A 27,065-nucleotide genomic window follows, 5' to 3' on the forward strand; every position below is an offset into this window, starting at 1 on the left:
CTTCAAACTTTCAATTTACAACCAACTTGTCTATTTTTAAGTTTCAACCGTAAACTCTTTTTGTTGTGTTTCAATTGACCGATCGCTTCACTGTAGCTGAAAGATAATGGTATTAATTAAGTTTAAGAATGAGATTTACAAGTTTACAAATTTTGATACGATCTCCGTCATGCTCTACGTTGTTAATCTTTTGTATCTTAATGAAAAATTTAGATAACCGATTTTTGATCTGGTTATAGATCAAGTCTTAGTTTTCTTCGGTAGCCAAGTATTTTGAACATGGCCGTCTCGCGCGTGGCTCTGTCACCGCTGCTATCGAACTCGACTTTACGCTCATTTTCTAAATTAAATGTAAGAGAAGTTTCATTTTAAAATGTCAAAGTTTAGAAATTAGGAAAAATAAAATAAAATTATTTAATTTGAATGTATGATACAAAACATATAGCATAAGAAAAAGGTTTATTAACATTTTACAATGTCATTTTACAATACCTTGTTTCAATGAACCTTCACCTACAAACAAACTGTTATTTCAATCGATTTTTTAGAGAACTCATCTCGAAATAAGTATTATGTAAGTGCATGTACTATACCTCAAATAGCAAGAGAACTAAAAAATACCTATCAATTAATGTCATTGCTTATCGCTTAGATAAGATAGAAGCTGTATATTGTTTTTGTTTTTGCAGGCAGCACAATGTTCTTTTATCACTTTGTGTATTCTATGCACTGTTTGCTTCTTGATCACAGAATAAAAACTGTTTTTAGCATTATTTCTAAGTGTCTTTTTGTAAGGTTTCAAAATTTTTGCTAAATTCTTAAAGATGTTTTTTCTGTATATTTTGAATTTAAAAATAGTCTGACCATATGAAACAAATTTGTATACTTGTACAATTATTTCTTGCTGTGTGTATAAACAAGAAAAATTATTTCACTTTTATTTGCTAAAAATTCTTTGAAAAATTTTAAAGAGCTGGAAATGCTCAGTAATTCTAATAAATCTATATAATTTGTGGAAATTTTTACAAAGCCTCACTTATAAGTAGTAGTCCATATTGCAAAAGTTTATGAGTATCTTAAAATTCATGGAAAAATCAGGAGATTTTAAATGAAATGTTCTGTACAAATTCTGTCTGATAAAAGATAAACAAAAATAGCAACAAAAATAGCAACAGAAATAGCAAGGATATGTTTCCGAAATCATTTGTGCTGCCTAAAATAGTTTAACTGTAGCAGTGGCTTACATAACTTTTTGAATTAAGTTCTTTTGATAAATAAATCATTAAGCAAATCTTATAAATATATTTGCTAGGAAAAAAATAAAGAAGACCAGAATTTTCTAGTATTTTATTGGTATGCTATGACCTTACTATGCTACTAAAACACATATGTTAACAATCTTGGTCTGAACTGCAATGAGATATTATAGCACAAAACTGAAGTTGTAAAATTCACAAAATTGTGAATTTTACAACTTCAGTTTTGTGCTATGATATCTCATTTTTAAGAGGTGACAACCTATTAGGAACATTTGTAGTTTCATCTAGTGATGCACTATGATGCATAGAACCAGTTGCTAGAGCTTTTTAATGGATGTTGCAGCCAGATAAGTAGGACTATAAAAATATGAACATGATGTTTGCCACAATAGAAAGGTTAAATATAAAAAATTATTTGATAAATAAATATTTGTTATATTGGCATTACAAAACCAAAATTATGAATTCACTTAAAACTTTTCTTTCTCTATTAGAGAAAACTTTTCAGGGGGTAATCTTGTTAAAACGCATGGAAAATATTTTTTTTAAATGATCATTTTATATTTTACAAATACATACAGATAAATATATCATACAAAAATGTAATTAATAATTGCAAATGTAATTAATAATTCTCTAATACGATACTTTTTTCTTTATGTAATCAAACCAGATTTTTGTAGTAAATTGTATTTTGTAAGTACTATGCTTAAAGAGTGAGAACTTAATTATACAGATAAGTCCTCTTTGCAGTTTAGTGTTTTAAAATGGGTTCAAACTCGCCAACTGAATTTACAAGAATATGCAAGCAAAAAGTTAATGGCAGATTATGGTATAAATATTCAAAAGTTTGATGTAGCAAATAATCCTAAAGAAGCTGCTAAAATTGGGAGATCACTGAGTGAGTATTGTCTTTATTATTATTATTATTATTATTATTATTATTATTATTATTATTATTATTATTATTATCATCATCATCATCATCATCATCATCATCATCATCATCATCATCATCATCATCATCATCATCATCTTTTTTATCATTTCTATTGTTTTATGTGATCCCCCATGTATTTTTTTGTAACTCAGTGGACTAGTTTCAGCAAACTTTTAATGGTTGTTTTAAAACTTCCTTCCTCTGCTTGCTCATTAACTTATTAATTATACTTGCATTAACTATACTTTGTTCAGTGGCAGATACAGCTGATGAGCTGGTGATAAAAGCACAGATATTAGCTGGGGGACGTGGGAAAGGTGTTTTTGAGAATGGTTACAAAGGTGGTGTTAAGCTTACAAAAGAGTAAGTGAAACATTTTTGTTTGGATATTGGTGATTTATTTTTCTATGCATAAAATAAAAAGCTGACAAAATATTTATGCTTTTAAGTGTAAATAGACATAAATATTTTATTATCTGCTGGCTATAGCTATTGTTATACTCTTCTGAACGTTAATTTAATACATAAATGTTTTCTTTCATTTCTAAGACTTGTTGAAATTTTTATAATATTTATGCTTGTAGAAAGGTAATAGTGTGATTTCAATTTTTAACTTTTAGCATAAATGCAGTGGAAGATATTGCCTCTAAAATGATAGGTTTTCGCTTAACCACAAAACAAACACCTCCTAATGGTGTTCTTGTTCAAAAAGTAAACTTTTTTTGTTCTATTTTATTTTTTGCAAGTTTTTAACCGCTTTAAAAAAAATTCATGCAATTTTTTAAAGTTGCCTAAAGGTTTCTCAAATTGATTTCATTTTTTAGCTGATGGTTTGTGAATCATTAACCATTACAAGAGAGACATACCTTGCCATTCTTATGGATCGTGAGGCAAATGGGCCAGTTATTGTTGCAAGTCCAGAAGGTGGTGTAGATATTGAGGAAGTTGCTGAAAAAGATCCTTCCAAAATACTTAAAGTATGTCTTTTTCAGTTGCAATTTTAGTTGCTGTTTGATTATTGTTCTATAAAATGCATCTGTTTCTTGTTTAAGTAAGTTTTTTTCATTGGTTTTAGTTTGCTGTATGTCATCTATTCATTTCTGTAAATCAATTTTAAGCTAAGTGTTTATTGTCAACTTCGTTTAAATTCAGGTTTTTGTTTTTCAAGGAGAAAATTGATATTGATAAAGGTGTTACTTTGGAACAAGCAGATCGAATTTCTACTTTTCTGAAATTCCAAGGAAAGAAACATACCCAGGTAGGTAAGAAGTTTTTACTTGGTTATAAGTTATTTTTTGTAAAGAAAATTTCCTACAAGTTATTCTGTTTCTATGGTAAATTTATTCTTGTTAAATATGACTGTTTGCAGATAAGATATTGTTATCATACAGCATCAATCTAAGAATTTCTTCTTGCTTTATAAAATTTCATGCTGTGAACTTTTATGTTAGGCATCTCTTCAAATCCGTCGCTTATATAATCTTTTCAAAGGAGTGGATGCTATTCAAGTTGAGATTAATCCGTTTGGTGAAACAGACAAAGGCGAAGGTTATTTTTTTAATTTGTTAAATCTTTTTTTAAAAATAAGTTGTTGCTAAAAGAGGTCTATTAAATTACCAGCTTAGTAAAAGTTATTTGAAAAATTTAGAATAGTTTACACTTGTTTTTAGGCCTTTTATATACTTTTGTCTGTATTTTTCATGTTTTTTTTTAAAGATTCATTTTAACAAGAAACATTTTTCTGAAATTTTTCTTAAAGCTTGAAAATTTTCAGAAAAATCTTCCTTATTAAAATGAGTTTTTAAAAAAACACCTAAAATGTAGACAGCAGTATGTAAAAATGAGAGAATAGAACTGGGTAGTGTATACCCAGTATTATTCTCTAATTTTTGAATTGAGCTTAATTATGTAAAAATGCAAGAAATGAAAGCTCATCATTGAATAATAGTTTATTAATTTGATTGGTGGTTAGTGTATTGTCAACATTAGTATTGTAAGTATTTGTAAGTTTCCATAATTATCAGTATTGGCATAGTGATAATCATTATAAATAATTATTAATTTTTATTTTAGTGTTTAAAAGTTATCATTTATATTTGATATTTTAGTTGTATGTTTTGATGCAAAGATCAATTTCGATGATAATGCTAAGTTCCGTCAAAAAGCTGTATTTGATATGGATGATAACTCTGAAGCAGATCCTCGTGAATTGGAAGCTGAAAAATATAATCTCAATTATGTACCTTTAGATGGAAACATTGCATGCATGGGTAATTGATAGTTGTAGTGTTAGTAGTAATTCTTTTCGCAGATTTCTGTAAAGAACTGCTGTTAGAAATTAAATCATTTATTAATTTATATACTGTCTTTTAAAATAGTTAATTTTTTTCTGTCTATATTCCTTTATTAATAAAATGGATCCAAGACCTTGAAAATAGATAATTTAACGATAAAATATTTTTTTGTTTGATAATTATTTAACTGTATGTGTATGTATTTATAAGGAATTTTATCATTTTTAAAAGTGCACATAATTTTAAATATTATAAAATGCCTTACAGTGTTTCTTTGTTTTCTGTGTGGCATTGATTTTTGAATTTTATAATCAGTTAATGGTGCTGGATTAGCTATGGCTACAATGGATATTATAAAGTTGAACGGCGGATGGCCAGCAAACTTTCTTGATCTAGGTGGAGGTGTGACTGAAAATGGAGTATATCATGGATTTAAGTTGCTGACTTCAGATCCTAATGTAATTTTTTTAAAGCAAATATTGAAGACAATTGGAAATTATTAAATTTTCTAATCCTTTTAAGTTAAAAAAAAGTTGTCTTTGATTAATTATATTTCTTTAAGGTCCGCTGTATTTTGGTGAACATTTTTGGCGGGATTGTTGATTGCGCAATAATTGCTCGTGGAATCACAAAAGCTTATCAGAGTATGAATCTAAATGTGCCCATAGTTGTTCGACTTGAAGGTACGATAAACATATACTTATCTTGTTCTTGCAATTACGTTAAGCTGTTCTGATGTCAATAGGTTCAATTTTTTCCCCAGAAAGTACTTAGGCGTAAAATATCCTATAGCATATCAAAATATTTCAAATATGCGGCAAAAAATCATTGCTTGTTGTTAAACCTCGTAACAATGTCAAGGTTATGCTGAAGCATGTGTATCTTCACTGTTCTCTGTATTTAAATACATGTTATAACAATCAAGAGCTATTAATTTTTTTTTACAGTTAAATCTATAATCCCAAATGCTGAACGAATCTCTTTTTTTAACATCAATCGTCGTTTATCTTCATATTAGACTCAAGTTGTAAATTTTTATTTTAGGTACAAACGTTCATGAAGCTAAACGCATTTTGAAAGAGAGCCAAATGCCAATACAAACAGCCGAAAATTTAGACGAAGCAGCGAAAAAATCTGTTGCTAGTTTGCGGTGATAAGATTTACTTCACAAAAAAAAAACAAATCTCTTAATATTTTAAAATTATTACGTTACAGAAAATGGGCAAAATACTTTTTATAGTTTTTTTTTTAAAAAAAAAAAATTTTCATCTTGAACTAATATGAATTTCTCATGTAAACTAGAACTACACTATTCAAATAAAAACACAGTGAATACCTTATAAATGGCATTTCTTTTATGAATATTTTTCCTATTATCTAATCCTATTTCTTGTAATGGATGGCTAAAGGGTAGTTACATGTGTGCTAGTAAACGTAATCAGAAGCATAATCACCAAGGGCTACATTAGGTCCTCAAAAGAAACAGCCATTAGCCTCTGTGTTTAAAGGATTTCTAAGAAGAAGTTGGTGCCTAGATCATTGGTAAGAACTCTAAAGTTTCTCCTTACAACCAGTCTCAAAGCCTTCAAACGGGTGCTAAACGAAAACTCTACAGATTTGAAGAACAAGCGCTTATTTTTTGTTCTCAAATGAAAAATAATAGAGTAGCAAAATCAGCAGCGCATTAGAAAGAAAAGTCACTGATTAAGAAACGTATATCTTCATAGATTCGTATTCGGCATTATAAGTTAAAGTTAAAAACTAAAATGAAGCTTGAAAAGAATCACGTCTCCTTAAAGTCTTTTATCTTAACGACAACTTCTTTGCAAAAAAAGCAGTCTGTGCTGTTCATCAAATGACGCGTAATACATGGTCTAAAATGAAAGGAAAAAAAAAAAAATTAAATCTAAATTTTGACTGAATGAAGGCGAATTATTGCACTAGATTTTTTTTGTGGGTACAATTCAAAATTATAATAAATGATCTTACTTAGACAGTTACAAGAGATGTAAACTATTGTAACACTGAAAAATATATTTTGCAAAGCTTACTTGCACGAGGAGTGACCACAAGGAACAAACTTCACTGATTGTGAAAGTGCGTAGCAGATCGTACAGAGACCATCAGCATCTACCGATTCCTAAAAAAAAAAAATAATTTGAATAAACAGACGAAAAATGTGCTCTATAAATATAAAAAACAAAAATTAACATAGAATACCTGTTTCATCATTTTAACCGCAGTGTGTTCTTCTGAAAGATATTGAAGAAGGTTCTCGATTTCTTTACATTCTTCCTCTGTAACTTCTTTAACTAAAAATCAATGCTCTTCTAAAAAGTTCTGAATAAAACATAATACTAGAAAAATTCCACTTATGGAGGATTTTTTTCCGCAGAACGGAGCACTTAAACGTTGACGTTTGAGGATTGATGAGAGGTGTAAGTTTTCTCGTTTGAAAATGATGAAAAATTAACGATTCCGTAACCTGACATCGCCTACTATCGTGTATAGTTTATAAACCCTATCATGTATAATTTGATTTTTTCTTTTCGTTTTCGATTAATTTTGCATTGTTTTTCTTTCGATTGTTTTTTTCAAAACGATTTCGCAATGAATCTCTTTTTGTTGTAGTATTAACTTTTATTTTGACGAAAACAGAAAAAGAATTGTTATTATTATAAGAGCGCATAATTTATGTCTTAAATTTATGCAAAACAGTTATAGCATTTGTAGACGAGCAGGAATTTACGAACCTATTTCTACAATTGTGAATATACATTAGAAAAACAAAAATATTTTAATGTTTTTTCGTGTGATTAATCTGATGTGCCTTTAATTGCCGAATTGGAACTTACATTTTTTGAAAGAAAACATCGGAGTAGTTGTGTTAGTTAAACCAATTTGCATGGGATTGCCAGCCAAGAATGCTATAGATTCTATTTGACAACTGGGCTCTTCAAGAAGCTTCTGAACGGCTAGTTTTTTTCTATAATCCAAAAATATATCTGTAAAAGTACCTGCATGCTTGTAAAATGATAAAGGAATAGAGAATTCTAACTAGTATGCTCAAAAACTCCAATCTAAATATTTTTAACGTTTTCTAATCTCAAAGACTATACTCTTCTTTGAGATTTGAAAACATTAAAAATATTAGAAAAACAACAACAAAAAATCACCTATCTTCGCTTGATCTCTGCAACAACGTGACCAAGATTCCTGCGACAGCCGCTAGGACAGCGTACCTGTCTTGACGCTCGATATCTTTTTGTTAAACAAAAAATATATTTATATATATATAATTCATTTGAGAAGTACAATTGAAAACCAAAAAAACGAAAATTATACCTTAACTTACAATGTAGTGATTTTATTAAACGAAAGAAAAATAAGATTTTACTAAGTAAAATGTAAACTAAACTGGGAGGTAACTTTGACACTTTTTTGCATAATAACTCACAGAACACATAAAACCTGTAACTTATTTAAAATGTGTATATGATAGGAGTAGAGTTTCTGGTTTTTTTTATTGCGAGTGCCATTTTGCTGAATTATTGCGGGTATTTCGCTGTTTTTTTTGTTGTAATGCTGCATACCTTGTCATCAGTTTTTTTTAAATGCGATATCGGAAAAATTAAAAGTAGTTTTCAATAGCAAATCGTTGCTTCTTTGTATGATCTCTTACATGGAACAACTACACAAGGTTTGATGTCAATGTTTTTGCCTGGGGAAACATTGACATATTGAATAGGTTTATAAAACTGTGTGTAGTGAGGCTAATTAACGGTTTAAACAATCAAGAAACGGTATGTAAATGCAATCCGAAGATTCGACCACACAAACCAACAAAATGATTTAATTTCACACAGACACACACACATATAAAGCTGTCAATATTTACCTGTTGCATGAAGTCGAGACAGAGTAGCGAAAAGCTTGTAACTGGCCGTGACACGATTTAAAATTTGAAGAACAGCCTAAATATTGAGCAATTTAAAAAATTTTAAACACAACAAAAAAATGGACTAAAAGCAATATTAAAAAATAAAACAAATTTTTTACTGGCTTGGGATTTGAAATTAGCGTTCTAAAAATATTTACTAACTCATGAATCATCAGACTTTGTAATATTTTTTACCCAAAAAATTCAATTCCGAAATTTACCGAAAAAATTCAATTCAATTTTTACTTTAGAGGTGCGAGAAAACTCCAAAAAATGTTATGTGAAATAAAATATCAAACAAATAATTGCTGACATTGCAATGTCAAAATTCAGCCCTCCAAAAAAAACCATTACTGAAAAAAAAAAGTGCATTTTATCTTGTTAAAATGCACTTCTTTTACAAGAGCATCAAATGAAACCTGAAACAATCGAGTCAAAGTAAGTTCTGCTGATGCCCTTCGCCAATCAGTAAACACTTCTGGTACTGCAGTTGACACCATTTCTAACACCTGGGTAAAAATAAGACACCTTAAGTTGAATAACAGTAACATGTGATTTATGAAAACATGAAGAGCTATTGATCATTTAGAAAAAAACTAGTTGAAATGGATTATAATTATTATTTTGATTATAGTGGTAAAAAATTAAACATGTTGTTAGCGAAATGTAAAAAAAAATAATGATAAAAAATAGATGTATGAAGCAGTAATTTTCTATCTCCATTATAACAAAAAAAAGCTTTACATTTTTTACATGAGAAAATACATTAAAAAAAACAACAACTAACCCTCAGTAAACCCACAGTTAGATCAAAACAGATCCCGCATGTTCGTAACTGGCGAGTTTCAGGTAATTGACTATCTAGTCTTGCAGTTGCTTGTTGTATCTATTAGTATAAACTTAAGTCTTAAGGAATGGAAACTTGAGATTTGCTTTGTTTTATTTTCTCAAACTAACTTTTGCAACGCTGAAGTTTAAAGTACGTGCCACAGCTAAATTTCTAAATAGCATCTTTGTAACACAAAATAATCAGGAAAAAATATAAAAATAATGGGTTCCTACTATACTACTTTACTAGAATATCAGAAAAAGTACACACTTCTTGAAGGATTCCAACAAACTCAGAAAATGCCCAATTGAGTTGATTGAGAATACCATTTAGGAAATCATTTGAAAGACTCTCGTCTTCAAGACACAGAACTCGCATCAACTGTTGATAGACTTTTGATGGACATGGTTCTGAACAAGTAAAAATGAAATTTACCCATTAAATAATAAATTTAAATTTCAAAATATCTGACACAGAAAGGAAATTGTTATAAAGTTTAGAAATGTATCTTACTTTGGGTGAAAGCCCTGATTGTACCTGCTATAAGAAAGAAAAAAAAAAAAGAAGATAACAAAAGGTCGATGTACACAATCAATGTTTTTATGCTCTTACCTAACATCAATTCATTTTAAAAAGCTGGAGAAGCTTCAAAAATGAATTTATTACATTCATGGACATAAATCAACAGTATATAGTCAGGATGTCAGTAAGTAAGTATAAGTAATTCTGACCCCTCCCATTATTAGTGGTTTCAAGAGCATTCTTCAAATTCTTATTTTGATTCATTTAAAAAAGTTTGCATCATAAGAGTAAATAAAAAGTTATTTGAATACTAAAAGTTCACAATATGAAATAATCCACAATACTCAAAAGGTGAGGTGTCCAGGGGTCTAGACCTTTTTACCTCTTCCCCCTTGATTTATACCCATGTGTGCATGATTGCAGTATAATTAACTTTTAAAAAAACAACTGATTATTTTATTTTAAAATACAAAATAATGTACCTTGGTCAGAAATACCAAATGGAATAAGATCAGGAGATGTGGAATGGCGAAAACCAAATCCATCACCCTGTATAAACAAATGTTACTTTAAGAAAAAGGTACAAAAAACGTGATCATAACACATAACACAAAAAATGTGATCATAACACTTGTTCTGCATTTTATAACAACAAAGAACTTCTTTTAAAAAAAAAATTTATATACGGAAAAACTTTAAATCAACAGCCGATTTTTTTCTATACTTTTCTATACACTTTAATCAACTAATTTAAATCAATTGAGATGGTAAAATCTGATTTAACAAAAAAAATCATAAACTCACCCGCCAGAATCTGACTAATATCCATGTGGTATGAACCCATGTTCGTTTATCATATGCAGACATAAGACACCTCATTAACTTTTCTTTACTAGCATATGGAATGTTTTCCATTGCAAATAAAGTCTGTGGGTAACAAACAAATGTTGCAACACCTTGAATTATTGTGTCACAAACATCTGGGTTAACAAGGCGATCATCACACAATGATGTAGCTAAAAAGCTTGCCATTTGTGATAACGTCTGTGAAAATTCTAAAGTATTATTTGATTAATGGTTGACTTTACAGTTGAAATATGCAATAAATACAAATTGAATGTTAAAAAAAAAGTTTAGATAAGTCATCTTTACCTCTGTTTATAGATAAAAAAAAAATATATATATATATATTACCTTGGGAGTCTCCTTTTCCAGTTAGCGGCAAAAAGTAATTCCAAAGAGCTTGAAACAGATAGATTCCATTTTCCATATAAAACTCTGGCATAAAAACATATAATTTACCAGAGTTCTGAGCCATTTCAATTGTATGAAGAACGCATCTCAAAAGCCAATGAAGATCTTCTTGTTTCTCCTAAATTGATTTAAACTCAGGAAAAAAATAAAAGGGAATTTCCAGTTCCAAAATGTTTTAAAGGATGAAATAGCGATAATTTTATTACCTCGGAAAATATTACGGATTTCACCCAACCCATATGTCTAGCAACTTCGGTCGCCTCATTTGTAAACACTTTTTTAGCTCGTTCCAACTCATGTAAGACATCAGGTCTCTAAAAGTAGTATTTGTAGATCGATGCAAACACCAGAAAGATTATCACATGCATTTAAGAAAATTACTCAGAGTTAAAACTTGGATATTTTGACTTTAAATTTGCTTATGTTATTAGCAGCCAATGTAAGGATTTTCAATTTTAAAAATTAGCTAAAATCATTAAATCCAATCAATTTACTGTATATTAAAACTAATGGTCTTCAGATAACTTACATCTGAAGGACATTTATCTATTTTCCTGTATGTGTCATTAAGTGCTTTTGAATGCTCTCTCATAGTTTCTGTTACACCATGAACCTAAACCAAACAGCATGCAAATATATTTATTTTGCTTTTTAAAAAGAGAAATACAAGAAAAATAGAAATTAAAGTGCCCAACCAATATAAGATAAAAAGAAGAATTTGGAAGAGAGAAACTTAGCTAGTAAAAACTATTTAGGGGAGACCAGGGTTAGTTGGCTACAGTTTTGGTTTTTGAGCTCTGTGCATTTCTGGGTGAACTTTTTTGAGAATATCAAATTGCAGTTCAAAAGAATATGAATTTGGCAAGCATGTTCAAGTGTCAAACATTAAAAAATATATAAGGTAAGTATGGGTATTAAGGCACGGCGGGTAATAAGGCCCACTAATCCAAAGTTAGGGAAAAAATAAATTGTAAAACTTTTTTTCGACATTAAAATATTAGAGTTATCTGGTTTTATCACTGGCAGCAAAAAAAAATCAGCATTTCTTTAACGCGCATTCGACAAAGGTGGGCGTTAATACCCATACTTACCTTATATTTGGTGGCCCAAAAAGGTCCTCAAAAAAAGAAAAAAATGTGCCAACTTACCCCTGGCTGGGGTAATTGCCTATACCCTTAGGGTAAGTTGGCACACCATATATTTCAAGCGCATCTTTTTTATGAAAACTCTTGATGACTTTTATTCAACAATATTTTTTGACATTAACTTTTATTGCCCTTAAGTCAATCGAATAGACTTTCCTTCTATAAAAATAGCATCAACAGCATTTTTGTAACATTTTTAGAATTTACAAGCCTGTCAACTTTTTTTTTATAATTTCACATGCCTGTAGATCTGTAGCGTTATATAACTTAAATGAACTTACGGCTAATGTGAAAAGTTGTAAGTTGGCACATGGTGCCAACTAGCCCTGCAATTATTGTGTTAACTAACCCCAAAAGCTTTTTGCTCATAAAATGGTTTGTAAATCCCCAAAAATGCGAAATATTGAGAAACACAAAATGTGACTGATTAGAGTGAACCATACAACACCTACATCTAGTTGAGTTTACTTGTAGCTAATGCTATTAATTTTTAAAATTGAAAAAGCAATATAGTTAAAAAAATTACAAAATTGTTAAAAAAACACAAAAATTGCTATAACTTCTATGTGCATGCGCTTATAGCCCTGATACTACACTGAAAGATGAATTAGTTAAGTGGGAAGGTCCCATGTGAATTTTGGAAATTTCTAGAGGAAATTTCCAAAGGTAAATGCAGTGTGTCAACTTATTCCTGAAGTTAACTAGCCCCGGTCTCCCCTATCATAAGATTCTAATGAATAAATATGCAAATATTAAGTTAAGGTGAGTTTTTTAAATATGTTATACTTTTTTTACCTTACTGAGTTGTCTATGAACAGCTGTATTATACATCAAACAAATGCTATCAAGTATATCAATCAATGTTTTGTCAAATGTAGTGCTAGTCATATCCACATCAGATGAGGATGAGCTACTACCCATATTTACACCAAGGCGTGTTGACGAAGTTGATGTGCGTGCTTGTTTTAGGTCATCTGAAACCGAAGATGCATTAATTATTTTTTGGAAGATTGTATAAAATTTCAAAACTCATATTTAGGAGGCAGCTTGAAGTTCTAGAATACATTGGAATGAATAACAACTTTTTTTTTACCAAATTTTTAAAAATTATTATTTTAAACAAACCTTGATTTTGAAGAATGTTAAAATTTATCTACTATATATTTTTTTCGTGGTAAAAATCAGAAATCAATAACATATCAAGGTTAATGTTAAAGTAATAAAAAATGTCTACAAAAGAATAAAAAGAAGTAAGTTTTTCAACTTTGATACTGTGAATTACTTTACAAATAAGCCCCCACTTGGCATCTCTTATTATTAATGAGTAAGAACTTAATTTTTATATACCTAAAAAGTTATAATGTAAAAAGGTAGCTTTTTACAATTTTTTACTAATTTCAGTTAAATAGTGGTACATTGTAAATAGTGGTACATTGTAAATAGTGGTATATTGTAAATAGTGGTACATTGTAAATAGTGGTATATTGTAAATAGTGGTATATTGTAAATAGTGGCACATTGTAAATAGTGGTATATTGTAAATAGTGGCACATTGTAAATAGTGGTATATTGTAAATAGTGGCACATTGTAAATAGTGGTATATTGTAAATAGTGGTATATTGTAAATAGTGGTACATTGTAAATAGTGGTATATTGTAAATAGTGGTACATTGTAAATAGTGGTATATTGTAAATAGTGGTATATTGTAAATAGTGGCACATTGTAAATAGTGGTATATTGTAAATAGTGGCACATTGTAAATAGTGGCACATTGTAAATAGTGGTACATTGTAAATAGTGGTATATTGTAAATAGTGGTATATTGTAAATAGTGGCACATTGTAAATAGTGGTATATTGTAAATAGTGGTACATTGTAAATAGTGGTATATTGTAAATAGTGGTATATTGTAAATAGTGGCACATTGTAAATAGTGGTATATTGTAAATAGTGGTACATTGTAAATAGTGGCACATTGTAAATAGTGGTACATTGTAAATAGTGGTACATTGTAAATAGTGGTACATTGTAAATAGTGGTATAATCACCTTGGCTTAAACATCTTTGATAATCTTATACATGATGTGTAAGGTTATCAAAGCTTTTAAGATATACAATCTAACTATCTTCAGAATGTACACTGTAAAATAAAACTGGATTGGTCATCTTGTTGCTGAAAGTATATAAAATACCTCGATGAGTTTTCTTTAAATGTGAGATTATACCACCAACTCTAAAAACAAAATGCCATGAGTCAAATTTCCATTAAAAAAATCCATATAGAACTGTCTATGACAAATAAAGTATTACAGAAATAAAATAATAGACAAATAAAATATTACACTAATAATAAAAATGGTCAAACAAAGTAAAAAATTTACAAACTAAAAGATAAAAATTAAAAGTAAACCTGGCTAGATCAAAGTAACTAATTGAATCCTCATAGAAAACATTGTTTGGTATGTAGAAATCTACATATAAAATTTCTTTGTTTATTGATATCGATTTAAAACATAAATAACCTTAATAAAACAATTTTTTTTTAACAGCCTTGAATTTTAACCTCATACAAAGATTTTCTTACTACCAACTTACCATCTACTTTAATAGCCTCTGGCGTTTCTTTAACCCATACTTCCCAGTGAAATTTGAATGCTTTAATGAGCCGGTGAAGGAAGCAAGTCATTACAGGACCAGAACACGCTTGGACTGGCTGAAGCTATTATGTCGATTTTAGTAATTAAATAAAAAAATTTTTTTAATTTAGTAAAATGACTTTCTTTCTGATCTAAATAGAAAAAACTAAATAATAAAACTAAATATAATAAAAATGAAAAAGACTCTGGGAACTAATTTGTTGAAAATTATTTCATTTACTGAGCCTGAAGCAAGATGAAGGTCTTTTAATATTTTTCTCAATTTCTCTGAAAATATAATTCGAGTTGGACGAGTATCCTAAATTAACAATACATACTATTATAATACAAATTGCATATACTATTAGATTAGTAAAAGATATTTTATATAAAGTTTATTTGCTTTTCAAAATTAAAGTAAATAACATATAAAGCAAAATACCCATCTTGAAGTTGAGTCATCCATCTGCATTAGTATTTTGCACATTTCAATTTGAATATTTTCCAAAACTAAAAGAAGAGAAACTTATCAACAAACTTCTTAGCTAAAGTTCTTTTTTTGATGCAGGAACCTTGTGTTATAAAATTTTTTACTCTACTTCATAAAATTATTAGCAGCTTGCTGTTCTCAAACATCAATCCATACTTGATGCTTTCTAACATAACTTTAATTTACAAAGTTAGTTGACAGCTGTTAATAATTTATATATTATGACAATTACAATAATTTATAACAAATTTATACACTATATCTTAGAAGACAAGACAGTTTACAGTTAAACAATTTTAGAATACAGCTCACCATAGACATACAACAGATTTTATGCTGGAACCAATAAAGATTTTGCAGAAAACAAAAAATTCAAAACGTTTACAGCAGGGATAATCATACACTTAAACTCGCTAACCACTGAGAGTATAGAAAAAAAGAGCAAAAACAGAGACTTAACATGTTTATAGTTTCAACAAACCTGTCACTCTTCTTTTGATAAGCGTACAAGCATTTATATAACTTTCTTTTTTTTCATTATTTGTTAAACAAGAAATATTTGCGTCTTGCAAAGTTGTTAAATCAGATTCGACATTTGTTGAAACCTCCTTCATTGTAAAAAAGCATGAAAGAAAATTTAGAAAAAAAAATTGCAACAACTTGAAATGCTTTTTGCAAACATTATTATTACTTGAAATGCTTTTGTAAGAATTAATTATGCCTATTGTTTTCATTAAGTAAGCATCAGCTACATAAGTTTAAAAAAAAAAAAAAAAGATTTTTTTCCATCTTGTTATAAATCATAAACAATCATCAAAAATTCTTAACTAAAACTGTTTAAAAAATTTAAAAGAAAACAACAACAAGCTCATTGATTTTAATGCTTAAGAGCAATCATAAATACCTGACAACCTTCCCACCATACAACAGGAAAGGCTTTTTTAATGCCTTTGTCATCTGGAGGTCTTATATGTAAAATAAACGGGAACTTGAAAAATGTGTGCCTGTCAAAGTTATAATTTTAAACTTTGAAAAGTAATATTTTGAAAGAGAATTATGAAGGAAAAAATGATAGAAGAGTTTTTTTTTTTTTTAATGGCTTAAACTACATAGAACTTATCAAATACTTTTACAAATGTGAACTTTAGTATGTTTTCACGCCATTAAAAAAAAAAATCTGAGAAATTATTTGTTAAGCTCAAAGAATTTTGAAAAGAAGAAAGAGAAAATCCCAATAAACTAAAGCACTTTTTATGATTAAAAAAAAAAAAAAGCCTATTAATATACTGTTTGTACATAACAACGTACTACATATTGTACATAACAACATATTGTTTGTACCTGTGTTGACCTTGTTATTCAGTAAAATAACTGTAACTTTTGTCTGTAAATTCAATTTAAAAGAGTTTAAGTAAAAATGTTTTTATTTTGGTATATAAGTCATGTTTGTGTATAAGCCAAGATCACTTTTTCGACACATTTTAAGTGGCTTAAAAACATGACTTATACACCAATATATACAGTAGGTCTCTAAAAAATTAACAGATCAAAATAAATCAAATGTGTAAAAGGATATAAGGCACCACTCAGCCATAATCGACGCGAAAGATCATGTTGTAGTAAACTCAAAACCACCAATAAATGTTTTAACTGAAAAATATTTTAAAGAAAATAATAAAACAATTGAGAGAGATGAAAAAAAAAAAAAAAAAAAGGTATAATATAAATGCAAACTAACTTGTTTAATATAATCAGGTTGAACAGGTCCGTACCAATAACCTTTTATCAATGCCCAAATCAAATTCTCCATGCAGGGTTGAATCTCAAAATCCTAACATAAAAACACTTTGTTAACAATTCAGAATAAATTTCTCTCCATAAAACCAAAATTACTATGAAAATGATAATAGAGTATCACCTCTAGACAAATCCACAGTAGTTCCAAAATTTGCTTAACTCCTTTTTGTTGTTCAAATGGAGTTTCAATATTGCATGAGTCTAATAGCATGGGAAGTATTAGAGCTTCAACAATATAAGGAGATGAAGGTTCCAACTAAAGTTATAAAAAACTGTAAAGGTCTGAAACTTCACAATAAAATTTAAAAAGAAAAATTTAGTTTAACTTTGATACAATGGTAACCAAACACTAGACAAAAAAAAAAACAAACATATTTCCTTTTAAATTCCATAATAATGAAAAAATAAAGTTATTATCATCTGAACCATTAAAAAACCAAATGCAACAAAATAATATACATAAATAATGACAATTGTGTAATTAAATTAGCTCTACCATCATAGGTCCAAGTTGCTCAAATATGTGGGATACTGTTAAGACTGTATATGACTCTTGCTTTGATATAAAAGGAAGAGGAATTTGTGGAATTCTTGTGGGCTAAAAAAAAATACCAATAAAGAAAAATCATTAGAGGATTTTGTTAACTTTAGTTTCACAATACTACAACTAATGAACATGCAAATGAAAGAATCTGTTAGTGTTGTAAACTGTTACGCTAATAAAACTGAATAACAATAATAAAAATGGAAAACTAAAACTGTGAATTACGGTTAATTTGCAAAAAACAGAGTCTTGAGCCACTCTAAATAATATAGATGACGTGGACAGAAGCTGCTCAAATGCGGTATTCAATAGATTTTACCAAGTTGTGATACTTATATATCAATCTTAATTAATTTATAATTTCAAAGCATATCTATCCCATGTTATATGAAAAAAAACATTGAATTTGTTGACATGTTTTGTGCAAAATGTGACCCAGCTATATCAAATTATGCCATTATTTAAAGGTTTAAAAAATGGAGTGATTTGATTTAAAAAAAAAATAAATAAATATGCAAAGCTTAAAAATTTTACAAGGAATCCATATTTTAAATTTTGAAAGAGCAAACCCAGCCAAAAGTGTACAATTATGATTAAATACCATTTTTGAATATGAAAAATAATTGATATGATCAAATTTGATTTTAATTTTACGATCTTTTTTATTTTGATAATTTTTAATACTGCTTTGGTATGGTAAATATTTGTAGTGTCCAATATACAAACTGTTGAATGTGACTTTAATGAAGTCTTTAATAACCATAATTTATTACTAAGATGGATGCATAAGAAGTTGAAATTTTCTTACTGCTGGGAGCAATCTGTTAAGAGATGCAATTAACTCTTGAGCTTTATGTAAATCATGCTGAGGTTTGTCTTGAAGTGGAGAGTAATCTTCAAATGGATACCTTTTAGCAAATCACATAAAAAGATAATCAAGTTTTCATATTAAAATAGATACATAATATTTATAAGTACATTAGATAAAACCAATACAAAAATAATTAAAATTCAAAAAAAATTTTAATTTTAAACTGCAAAATATTAATTTAAAGCAAACAAATCCTTATTTATTTATTATTATATATTAGGTATTAGATATTTATATTAGATATTAGGTATTATTTATATTAGATATATATATATAGATATTATTTGAGAGAAAAAAAGTTCAAAAAAACAATTCCTTACCTAAAAGGTGTTGCACCAAAATTCATTTGTATAACTTCTCCGTAGGACAAACTAACAGCAGGAAAATAAGCGTAACCTTCCCCGCGCTTGATATCTTCAAATGCATTACCCATCAAACAACCATTCCTAAGAAACAAAACTAAACAAAGTTTAATACATAAAAAGTTTTGAATTTTAAATAAAACAACAATAAGATTATGTAAAATATTTTAATGTGTTTTTGTGTTAATATATAAAATAGACAATAACAAACTTTATGAAAAAAAAAGAAAACTGATAAATAAAAGCACCCTTCCTTAAAATAAATAAAAAACTTTTTAAAAAAATACAAAATATATTTTTTCAAAAAAAACGCTCTTTCCTTAAAATATAAAAAAAATAAATTACCTGCTATATGAAATATTCCCTGTATCCATGTCTATCAGACAGCCAATAACATCACCTGCCATCCATTCCTAATTAAATACAATAACATATCCATATTATGTCAACTATTAAAGAAACTTTTAATGAAATTTAACTCACAAATAATAATTCAAATAAAATGAACAATAAAAATTAACTTATGTATTAAAGAAATTAAATACAAAATCACAAAAAAACAACACTTGCTACAAAAATGAACATTCACATATATACTTTTTTAAATCATAAATTGTTAGTATTTGCTCAAACATAAAATATTTCAATAATTAATTACTTCTCCATATTTTCCAGTTGACATATTCCATTTGCGGACACGATGTCCATCATAGGCATATGAATCAGATGTATCTCCAACACCTTCCTGTAAATATATATATATGTATATATATATATATATATATATATATATATATTTCTATCATATACATATATTTCTATCATATACATATATTTCTATCATATACATATATTTATATATATATTATATATATATATTATATATATATATATTACATATATATATTACATACATATATAAGGTCTCCACCAGTCCAATTTATGTGAAAAAACCTATCATTTTTCAGGGGCTGGTAAAGACTTTAAAAATTAACCTAGAAGTTATTTTTTTCTAGATATTATATTTTAGCAAAACTAAATTTTAGGTAGCAGGTAGAATGAAATATGGATGTGTTTAGTCAGCATAACTGGCATTAAGATTTATTACTATGTATAACTGAGACTGAATTATTTAGGTCAAAATGATTTTTAGCAAAAATTATAAAAGCTATATACTTTTGAAGACAATATTTTTGTATTATTTATTTTAAATCAAAATATTGTTAAACCATTTTCAGAAACAAAATGTCAAAGTCAACTAGGCTTAAAACAAGGGTGTATCTTTTTAAGGAAGAGAAACTGAAGGAGATCTACCAGAAACAATGTTTTCTACAAATGAAGAAATTACTCTCCACTTTCAGTTTAAAAGATCTAGGAACAAAATAACTCTAACACAAAAGATTATTGCTTAAGCCATTAGACACGATCATATAGCAAAGTGTTCTGGTCTTTCTAGTTGTCCAAAAAACTGTATTCCATTCACAGTAAAAAAACCTTAGATAGTCCAAGCTTAAAAAGACTGGGTAAAGTCTGATTATGGTATAAGGTAGGTCCACAGAATTACCATAGAATTTTTAATTACAATGAGGAGATACAAGATTTAGGTGTAGTTTGAGGCGGCATTTTTTTTTTTCACAATTAGTCCTTTTTTGTAAAAAAGATTTTAAATGCAACTTTATTTATATATTAAAAAGTTCATTTTTATTTACACATTAAATAACTACATCTATTTGTTAAATATTATTATACAATACAGTGAGTTGGATATGCATGAATTTGTAGGTGTACAATTTTAATTTCTATATGTACTTTATATTACAGGAAACATATTACTGGAAAATGATATGAACAGGATTGCATTCCCTTTATATTACTGGATCAGTTACAAGGTGAAAAGAAATGGTTACTGTGGTATGCTATTGACTAAGCTTATCCTAGGTTTGCACACTTAATACAATTTAAGATGTGAAATCAATACTTGGAATATAATTAAGCTATAATCTTGTGTACTTAAAATGTGCATGAGGCATAAAATACAAAAAACCTAAACAGAAGGCAGCATGTTACTGTGTAGTACTCTGGTAATTTCAAAAGTTTTTTACTTTAAATTTAACTGAAAGTTAGAGAAGCAGCACTTTTTACTAAGACACCCAGACAAAACAGACATGATATTTGAAAAGTTGACTTTGATAAGACTAAACAAAGGCTCAGTTTTAACTAATACTTATTCAAAAATCATCGCTTTGAATCATCATACTGTTTGATGTTTGCAAATCAAAATGGTGTGATGTTCATTGATGCAATATATGAAAACAGTTCATTATTCAATGAACTGAAGCAAAACTTTTATGATTTTTTTTTTTTTTTTTTGATTTCAAATTATTTTTTAATACAGAAAAATTGTAACTTTGATTTGATTTCAAATCATAAAAAAAAAAAAAATGATTTTATCCAACCCTGTGTGTGTATGTGAAACTGTGTGTGAACTTTAGGTAGTTCAGAAATAAGCTAAGTCCCAACAAAAGTTTTTTTACTTGATTAGTAAATCGGCACCGAATTGTGGCCCAACCAAGTTGCATAATGCCTTTTGATCCAAGTAGCACTTCATACATCCATTTTCCTAATCAAGATAATAAAACTCATTAAAATGAAACAATGAGGTTATTACACCAAAACAATTCTTTTAGATACATTGTCCTCTTTTACTTAACAATAACATGTCCTTTGGTTGTATTTATTGCTTGTCATAATTTATTTTATACAATTCTAGATTTAACAAATTAGATAAAATAGAGTATATTTATATAAAAATAAAAATGATGTTAACAAAAAAGTGCATGTAACAAAATATATGTATAAAATAATAATAAAGAAATTTATAATACATGTTTTGTTAAAATTGCTTTCATTGAATGTCACTTTAACAAATACCTCACTTATTTGGTTTGTTGCTGTAAATTAAAAAGTAAATTTAATTTGTTTTTACCTTCTGGTCAGGCAAAAATAGCATTTTATTTGTGATAGAAGTAAACTTCTGGTTGGCAAAAATGTTAATGTTAAAAGCATGTTCTTAAAAGTTAAAACTTATTTCAACATATAATATTTAATACTAAAAATAAATTTGCACATACCTTTGTAAACACAAACATTTGCACGTACACTGCTAAAATTACTTTGACTCTCCAACTTAACAGAAGAGAAAAAAAAGTGTTGGATATTTTATTGAAATTTGAATTTGTTAACATAAAATATTCATCACACAAGAATATCAACAATTTAAAACAAGATTGCATAGAGAAACTCCTTGACCAACTCTCTCCACTCCCCAAAACTTTATTTTACAGATTTTTTGTTGAATTTCCTTGTTAAAGCTAATGCATTTATATCACGTTGGCACACTTTATATTGCGTCTTTATTTATACATAAATTATGAATAAACTTATCAGTAATTTGTAAATAAACAAATGGATGAGATTATTTTCAATAAGAAGCAGAAGAGAGTTTTTTACAGATGTACATTTTAGTCTCCAATTCTGTTTGAAACAACTTTATATTAAGTTTAAATATGCTCCAAGCAGAATTGCTATTGAAATACATAAAATATACGAAGCAAATACAGTATTGTGAAAAATTTAGGAACCACCGAAAAAACAAATCATAATTTGTTTTTATTTTTAAACTTTTATTTAACCGAATATATTTTTCTGGTAAAAATATAATAATAATAAATTTTAGAAAATAGACAAACAAAACAAAAAATAATAATAATGATAAAAACTTTTAAACAAATAAAAAAAATGTATTTAAAGTTTTATAGGTAATTTTTATTTTAAAAAAAATTGTGAAAAAGTTAAGAACCACAGAACAAAAAACGGTAGTTTTTTACCTAATACCACTTAATTCTAGCATAAATTTTTAAGCACTCATTTATACGATTAGGCATTGAGTCTATTAAATTCTCTAAAATATGTTTAGGAACATTTCCATATATTGCTGGTAAAAGATTGCTCCTCAAGGCTCCTTGGTGCTTTTTTGGCACCAAGGAGCCTTGAGGAGTTGGCTTGATCTCTTTATCAAGCCAACTCCAAAGATTTTCAATGCAATTTAGATCTAGGCTATTTGGTGGCCAAGTTAGACGCTCTATATTTTTGCTTTCAAACCATTCAGAGACAGTTTTAGCCCTGTGGCATGATGCATTGTTTTGCTGAAAAATGAACGGAACGCTTTGCTCAAGTGCATCAATTGATGGTAACAAGTTGTTATTTAAAATATCGACATAATAAATCGACCATCAAAAAATTTAAACATACCGAGACCATAATATGTCATGCAGCACCATTTTCCAACCAACCCGCAACCTTGTTTTGTTCTTTGAACTATACAATCGAAATTATATTTTTCTGAAGGCTGCCTGTGAATCATAATTCGGTTTTTTCAGTTATCAACCTCGATATTCATCTCATCAATGAACATTTATGTCCTCCATTTTTGTTTAGACCATTCTTTGACGCCTCGGCAAAATTCTTTTCGCTTTTTTATATGTTTTTTGGTAAGTCGCGGTTTTAGAATAGCTTTTTTCCATAACATTTTGTTAGCTAATAGTTTCCAAGGCACAAGTGATGCCGATGCTTGACGTCCATTTGAAAGCTTCCATTCCCTTCTAAATTCATGCGACAGCATGGTTCAATTTTTCTTTGCCAACCTGATTAAAAGGCGATCATCATTGGGTGTCGTCAAACGCGGTCTTCCAGAACAATGGCGATCAACATAAGATTTCGTCTCTTTGAATCTTTTGATGATTGTTAACACCGAACTATGTGATCGCTTTATTCTTTTTCCAATTTCACGAGCGGATTTACCTTCCTGGTGAAAATGCACCACTTTTACATGATCTTCATAGGTAATAGCTTTTCTACTCATTTTTCTCAAAAGAAAAGAATTTTTTTTGTTTGAAATTAAATACTTTTATTGGTTTTTTGGTAATGACTCAGATCATTAATAGAATATTTAAACAAAAAAGGTAAAAAATAAATTAAAAAAAAGTTTTTTCCGCCGCATTTAGCACCAAAAATTCTTTGTGGTTCTTAACTTTTTCACACAAAAAATATTTAAAAAAATTAACACATAACATTTAATGCTTATTTTTATAGGTTCTATTAACTAATTTTCAAAAAAAAAAATTTTTTTTTCTTTTTTCTCATGTTCTATTTAATAAGTTTGAAAAAAAAAGACTATTTCATTATCTTTAAAATAAAAATTAATTAAATTTATTTGAAAAAAATATTTTTTTTTATCTAGTGGTTCTTAACTTTTTCACAATACTGTAGTTAATTTGAGCTTTAGCTGACCAATATAAAATGATTTCTTTTTTGTAGATGCTTTTTACATTTGTGAAATCTGACTGAAAACTTTCTTAATTATTTAATTTCACTTCAATCTTACAATGACTTGAACGCAATCATGAAACAATTTGTAATATTTTTTTAAAAAATTAGAGATTTCAAAAAATCTCAAAACTGTCACTGATTCTACTTCTTTTTTTTTTTGTAGAGATAAAAAAAAAAAAAAAGAATAAAATAAAAATAAAAAAAAAAGATTAAATAAAGATATTATAAAGCTCATCTTAACAAAAAGAGTATAAGGACAGTATTTCATTTTTAAATAATTTTATAAAATTTATGCAATTTATTTCAGAAATGGTTTGTTCATTGAGAGAAGAAAATTATTTGTACACTTAATACAGTTTAAGATGTGAAATCAATAGTTGGAACATAATTAAACTGTATACTTGTATACTTAGAATCTGTATTTAGAGTTTTTTCCTGATAAAAATCAATCAACAACACTTCAATAATTTAATAAAAATTGTAAATTCTTAAAATAAGGTTATAGATTATATTTACTTAAGGTTGTAATCTTCTTTCAAATAATTCTTTCTGCAATTAGACTTCTTTCTTATATTTCACTGTTTTTCTATAGTAACCAGACATTTAAAATGTATTCAATATATTTTAGTTCAGTTAATTTGACAACTAATTCAGTACACTTTATCAATTTATGAGTAAAAACAAACAATTTATTTACATTTTTTCTAGCAGCAAAACATAAATTGTTTAACAACTTTAGCACAAACTTTATTTTTTATTTTTTCATAAAATATAAGATATGTAGTTATTCTTTACATTAAGGGATCCCCGTATAAAGTTTTTTGCAACTGGCAAATCAGTCATTATGGCATATAGTACCATGCTATAGCCTTCTTTTTCTTTAAAGATTTCCTTAAAATGGTGAAAAAAAAACAAAAAAAAAACGAAATATTATGAACAAAATGCATTAAAAAAAGGTTTTATACTAATGATTCCAAGATAAAGTGGAATCAAGTTTAAGTGAAATTATCTGATTGCAAAGTTAAAAGTTCAGATTCAAAAGAGAAAAAAATCCAAAGTTCAGATTCAAAAGAGAAAAAAATATATTTGCGTTTAAGTCGTTCAAATTGTTTAGATTCATATTACATTGCAGCATTTTAAAAATTACTTTTTATCAAGACTTTTTACTAGACTAAACAAGCTGCCATAAATCTCTCAATAAACCATAATTCTATTTTCATTCTTCACCTGTAAATTGAGAACTTGCTGATTGATAATTCCAATAATCAGTATATGGCAAACTACTGAAGCAATCAGCACACCACTATAAAAAGTGTCACATTTGTATAAATATCAAATTACCTCAGTTCTATCAAGAACAATATTCATTGTGCCACATTGACTTGACATATCTACAGAAACATATGCACTACCAATACGACCATCTCTTGTATCAGACTCTTCTTTTGGTTTAATTCCTGGGATGTAAAAATAATGTAGACAATAATTTATGCTTTTTTTGAACCAAAGATAACATAATTTAACTGAATTAAAAGAAAAACTTGTTAACACCAACAGTTATTCCTCCCCAAATCTTTATTTTACAGTTTTTATTTTGCAATTTTTATTTTTGTTAAAAAACTTCCTTAGCTTAACATCCATACAGATGTACAAATGGTAAATAGTTCAAAGGGAAATCAAACATCTTTATTTATAACAAATACACAGAGGAGGATTACATATTTGTTTAAAAAATTCAATGCACCATGATAGTAACTTTGGTTAAACAAAACTTATGTAACTCAATTCCTGATTATTCATAATTCAGTTATACAAGTAAGAAATGAATAAACAAATTTTGCTTGTTAAAGAAAAAAGAATAAAATTATAAATACCATCTTGAGATGTTGCAACAATATAGCTAATGTGTTCTTGAAGATTGCTGAAGTCAAGCTCAGTTCTGTAATCAAAATAAAAATTGATTTAAAAACAAATTTTAAATTTTTATGATTAAAACCTAAAAAGACCTAAATTCTTTTTTTAACATTATAAAGACCATCTTAAACCTTACTATTATATTTTATCATATATTATAGAATTAGGTCTTTGTTTTATGAGACACGTTTACTTAAGTCAAGCTCAGTTCTGTAATCAAAATAAAAATTAATTTAAAAACAAATTTTAAATTTTTATGATTAAAACCTGAAAAGACCTAAATTGTTTCTTTAATATTATAAGTACCATCTTTAACCTTACTATTACATTTTATCATATATTATAGAATAAGGTTTTTGTTTTATGGGACAAGGCAGTGATTAATCTCCTATTTTACTCAAACGTTTAACTTTTTTTTCATCAACTCACCTTGATGATGCAAAGCCAACTTCTGCAGTTGGAAATATACTTCGAAGAAATTGATCTTTTGCCATTCTGTTTTATAATATTAAATCTTTTGCTGAAAATAAAGTTAATTATCATCTTTATCACAATTTTTGTGTTAAAATCTTTTTTTTATGTTACAATATAAATAGATTAACAACATGATTGAAATACAATATAAATACAATATACAATATAAATAGATTAATTACAATATAAATAGATTAACAAAATACAATATAAATAGATTAACAACATATTGAAACATGAAAAAAGGTTTGTTTTCAGTGGTTTTTATCAAAGTACTATATTTATCAAAGTATCAGTAGTTGGCAATAGTAATATAGCAAAAATAACATGGTAATAAAAAAATATAACTTTCAGTATTTAAGCATAATGATTGTTCATCTAGCCAAACTGTCAAAATTTGACCA

The 27,065-nt window shown here is 27.7% G+C and overlaps 2 protein-coding genes across 3 annotated transcripts; one reads left to right on the top strand and one right to left on the bottom strand.

Annotated features, from left to right (window-relative positions):
- The first annotated feature begins 200 nt into the window (after positions 1–200).
- Positions 201–5,837, top strand: LOC145195010 (succinate--CoA ligase [GDP-forming] subunit beta, mitochondrial-like). The gene is made up of 11 exons (XM_090070194.1): positions 201–351; positions 2,013–2,160; positions 2,454–2,562; positions 2,820–2,910; positions 3,024–3,176; positions 3,368–3,457; positions 3,651–3,747; positions 4,308–4,469; positions 4,809–4,951; positions 5,056–5,176; positions 5,538–5,837. Exons 1-11 carry the CDS (start codon positions 280–282, stop codon positions 5,645–5,647), a joined length of 1,296 nt encoding a protein of 431 aa, XP_089926320.1. The 5' UTR covers positions 201–279; the 3' UTR covers positions 5,648–5,837.
- A 360-nt stretch (positions 5,838–6,197) lies between these two features.
- Positions 6,198–26,755, bottom strand: LOC145194707 (E3 ubiquitin-protein ligase RNF123-like). 2 transcript variants are annotated; one of them, XM_090070192.1, is made up of 36 exons: positions 26,617–26,755; positions 26,148–26,212; positions 25,615–25,730; positions 22,017–22,071; positions 21,420–21,505; positions 19,544–19,630; positions 19,231–19,298; positions 18,844–18,969; positions 18,461–18,560; positions 17,605–17,706; positions 17,230–17,364; positions 17,050–17,142; positions 16,888–16,961; positions 16,216–16,309; positions 15,793–15,919; positions 15,264–15,331; positions 15,063–15,140; positions 14,781–14,904; positions 14,596–14,656; positions 14,378–14,418; positions 12,979–13,157; positions 11,568–11,651; positions 11,245–11,352; positions 10,979–11,156; positions 10,589–10,839; positions 10,267–10,333; positions 9,776–9,802; positions 9,533–9,672; positions 9,221–9,319; positions 8,853–8,942; positions 8,392–8,467; positions 7,670–7,754; positions 7,349–7,479; positions 6,714–6,805; positions 6,545–6,633; positions 6,198–6,367 (listed from the first exon to the last, which is right to left on the bottom strand). In XM_090070192.1, exons 1-36 carry the CDS (start codon positions 26,679–26,681, stop codon positions 6,277–6,279), a joined length of 3,552 nt encoding a protein of 1,183 aa, XP_089926318.1. In that variant the 5' UTR covers positions 26,682–26,755; the 3' UTR covers positions 6,198–6,276. The 2 variants fall into 2 exon arrangements, with proteins under 2 accessions (XP_089926318.1, XP_089926319.1); XM_090070193.1 differs by having other exon boundaries at positions 16,216–16,315; positions 16,653–16,961; positions 26,617–26,709.
- Positions 26,756–27,065: the final 310 nt, after the last annotated feature.

The sequence above is a fragment of the Hydra viridissima genome, unplaced genomic scaffold, assembly GCF_058129835.1.
Source record: "Hydra viridissima isolate aposymbiotic clone 2 unplaced genomic scaffold, HvirCarnegie_v1 scaffold_13, whole genome shotgun sequence".
Classification (NCBI taxonomy): Eukaryota; Metazoa; Cnidaria; class Hydrozoa; order Anthoathecata; family Hydridae; genus Hydra; species Hydra viridissima.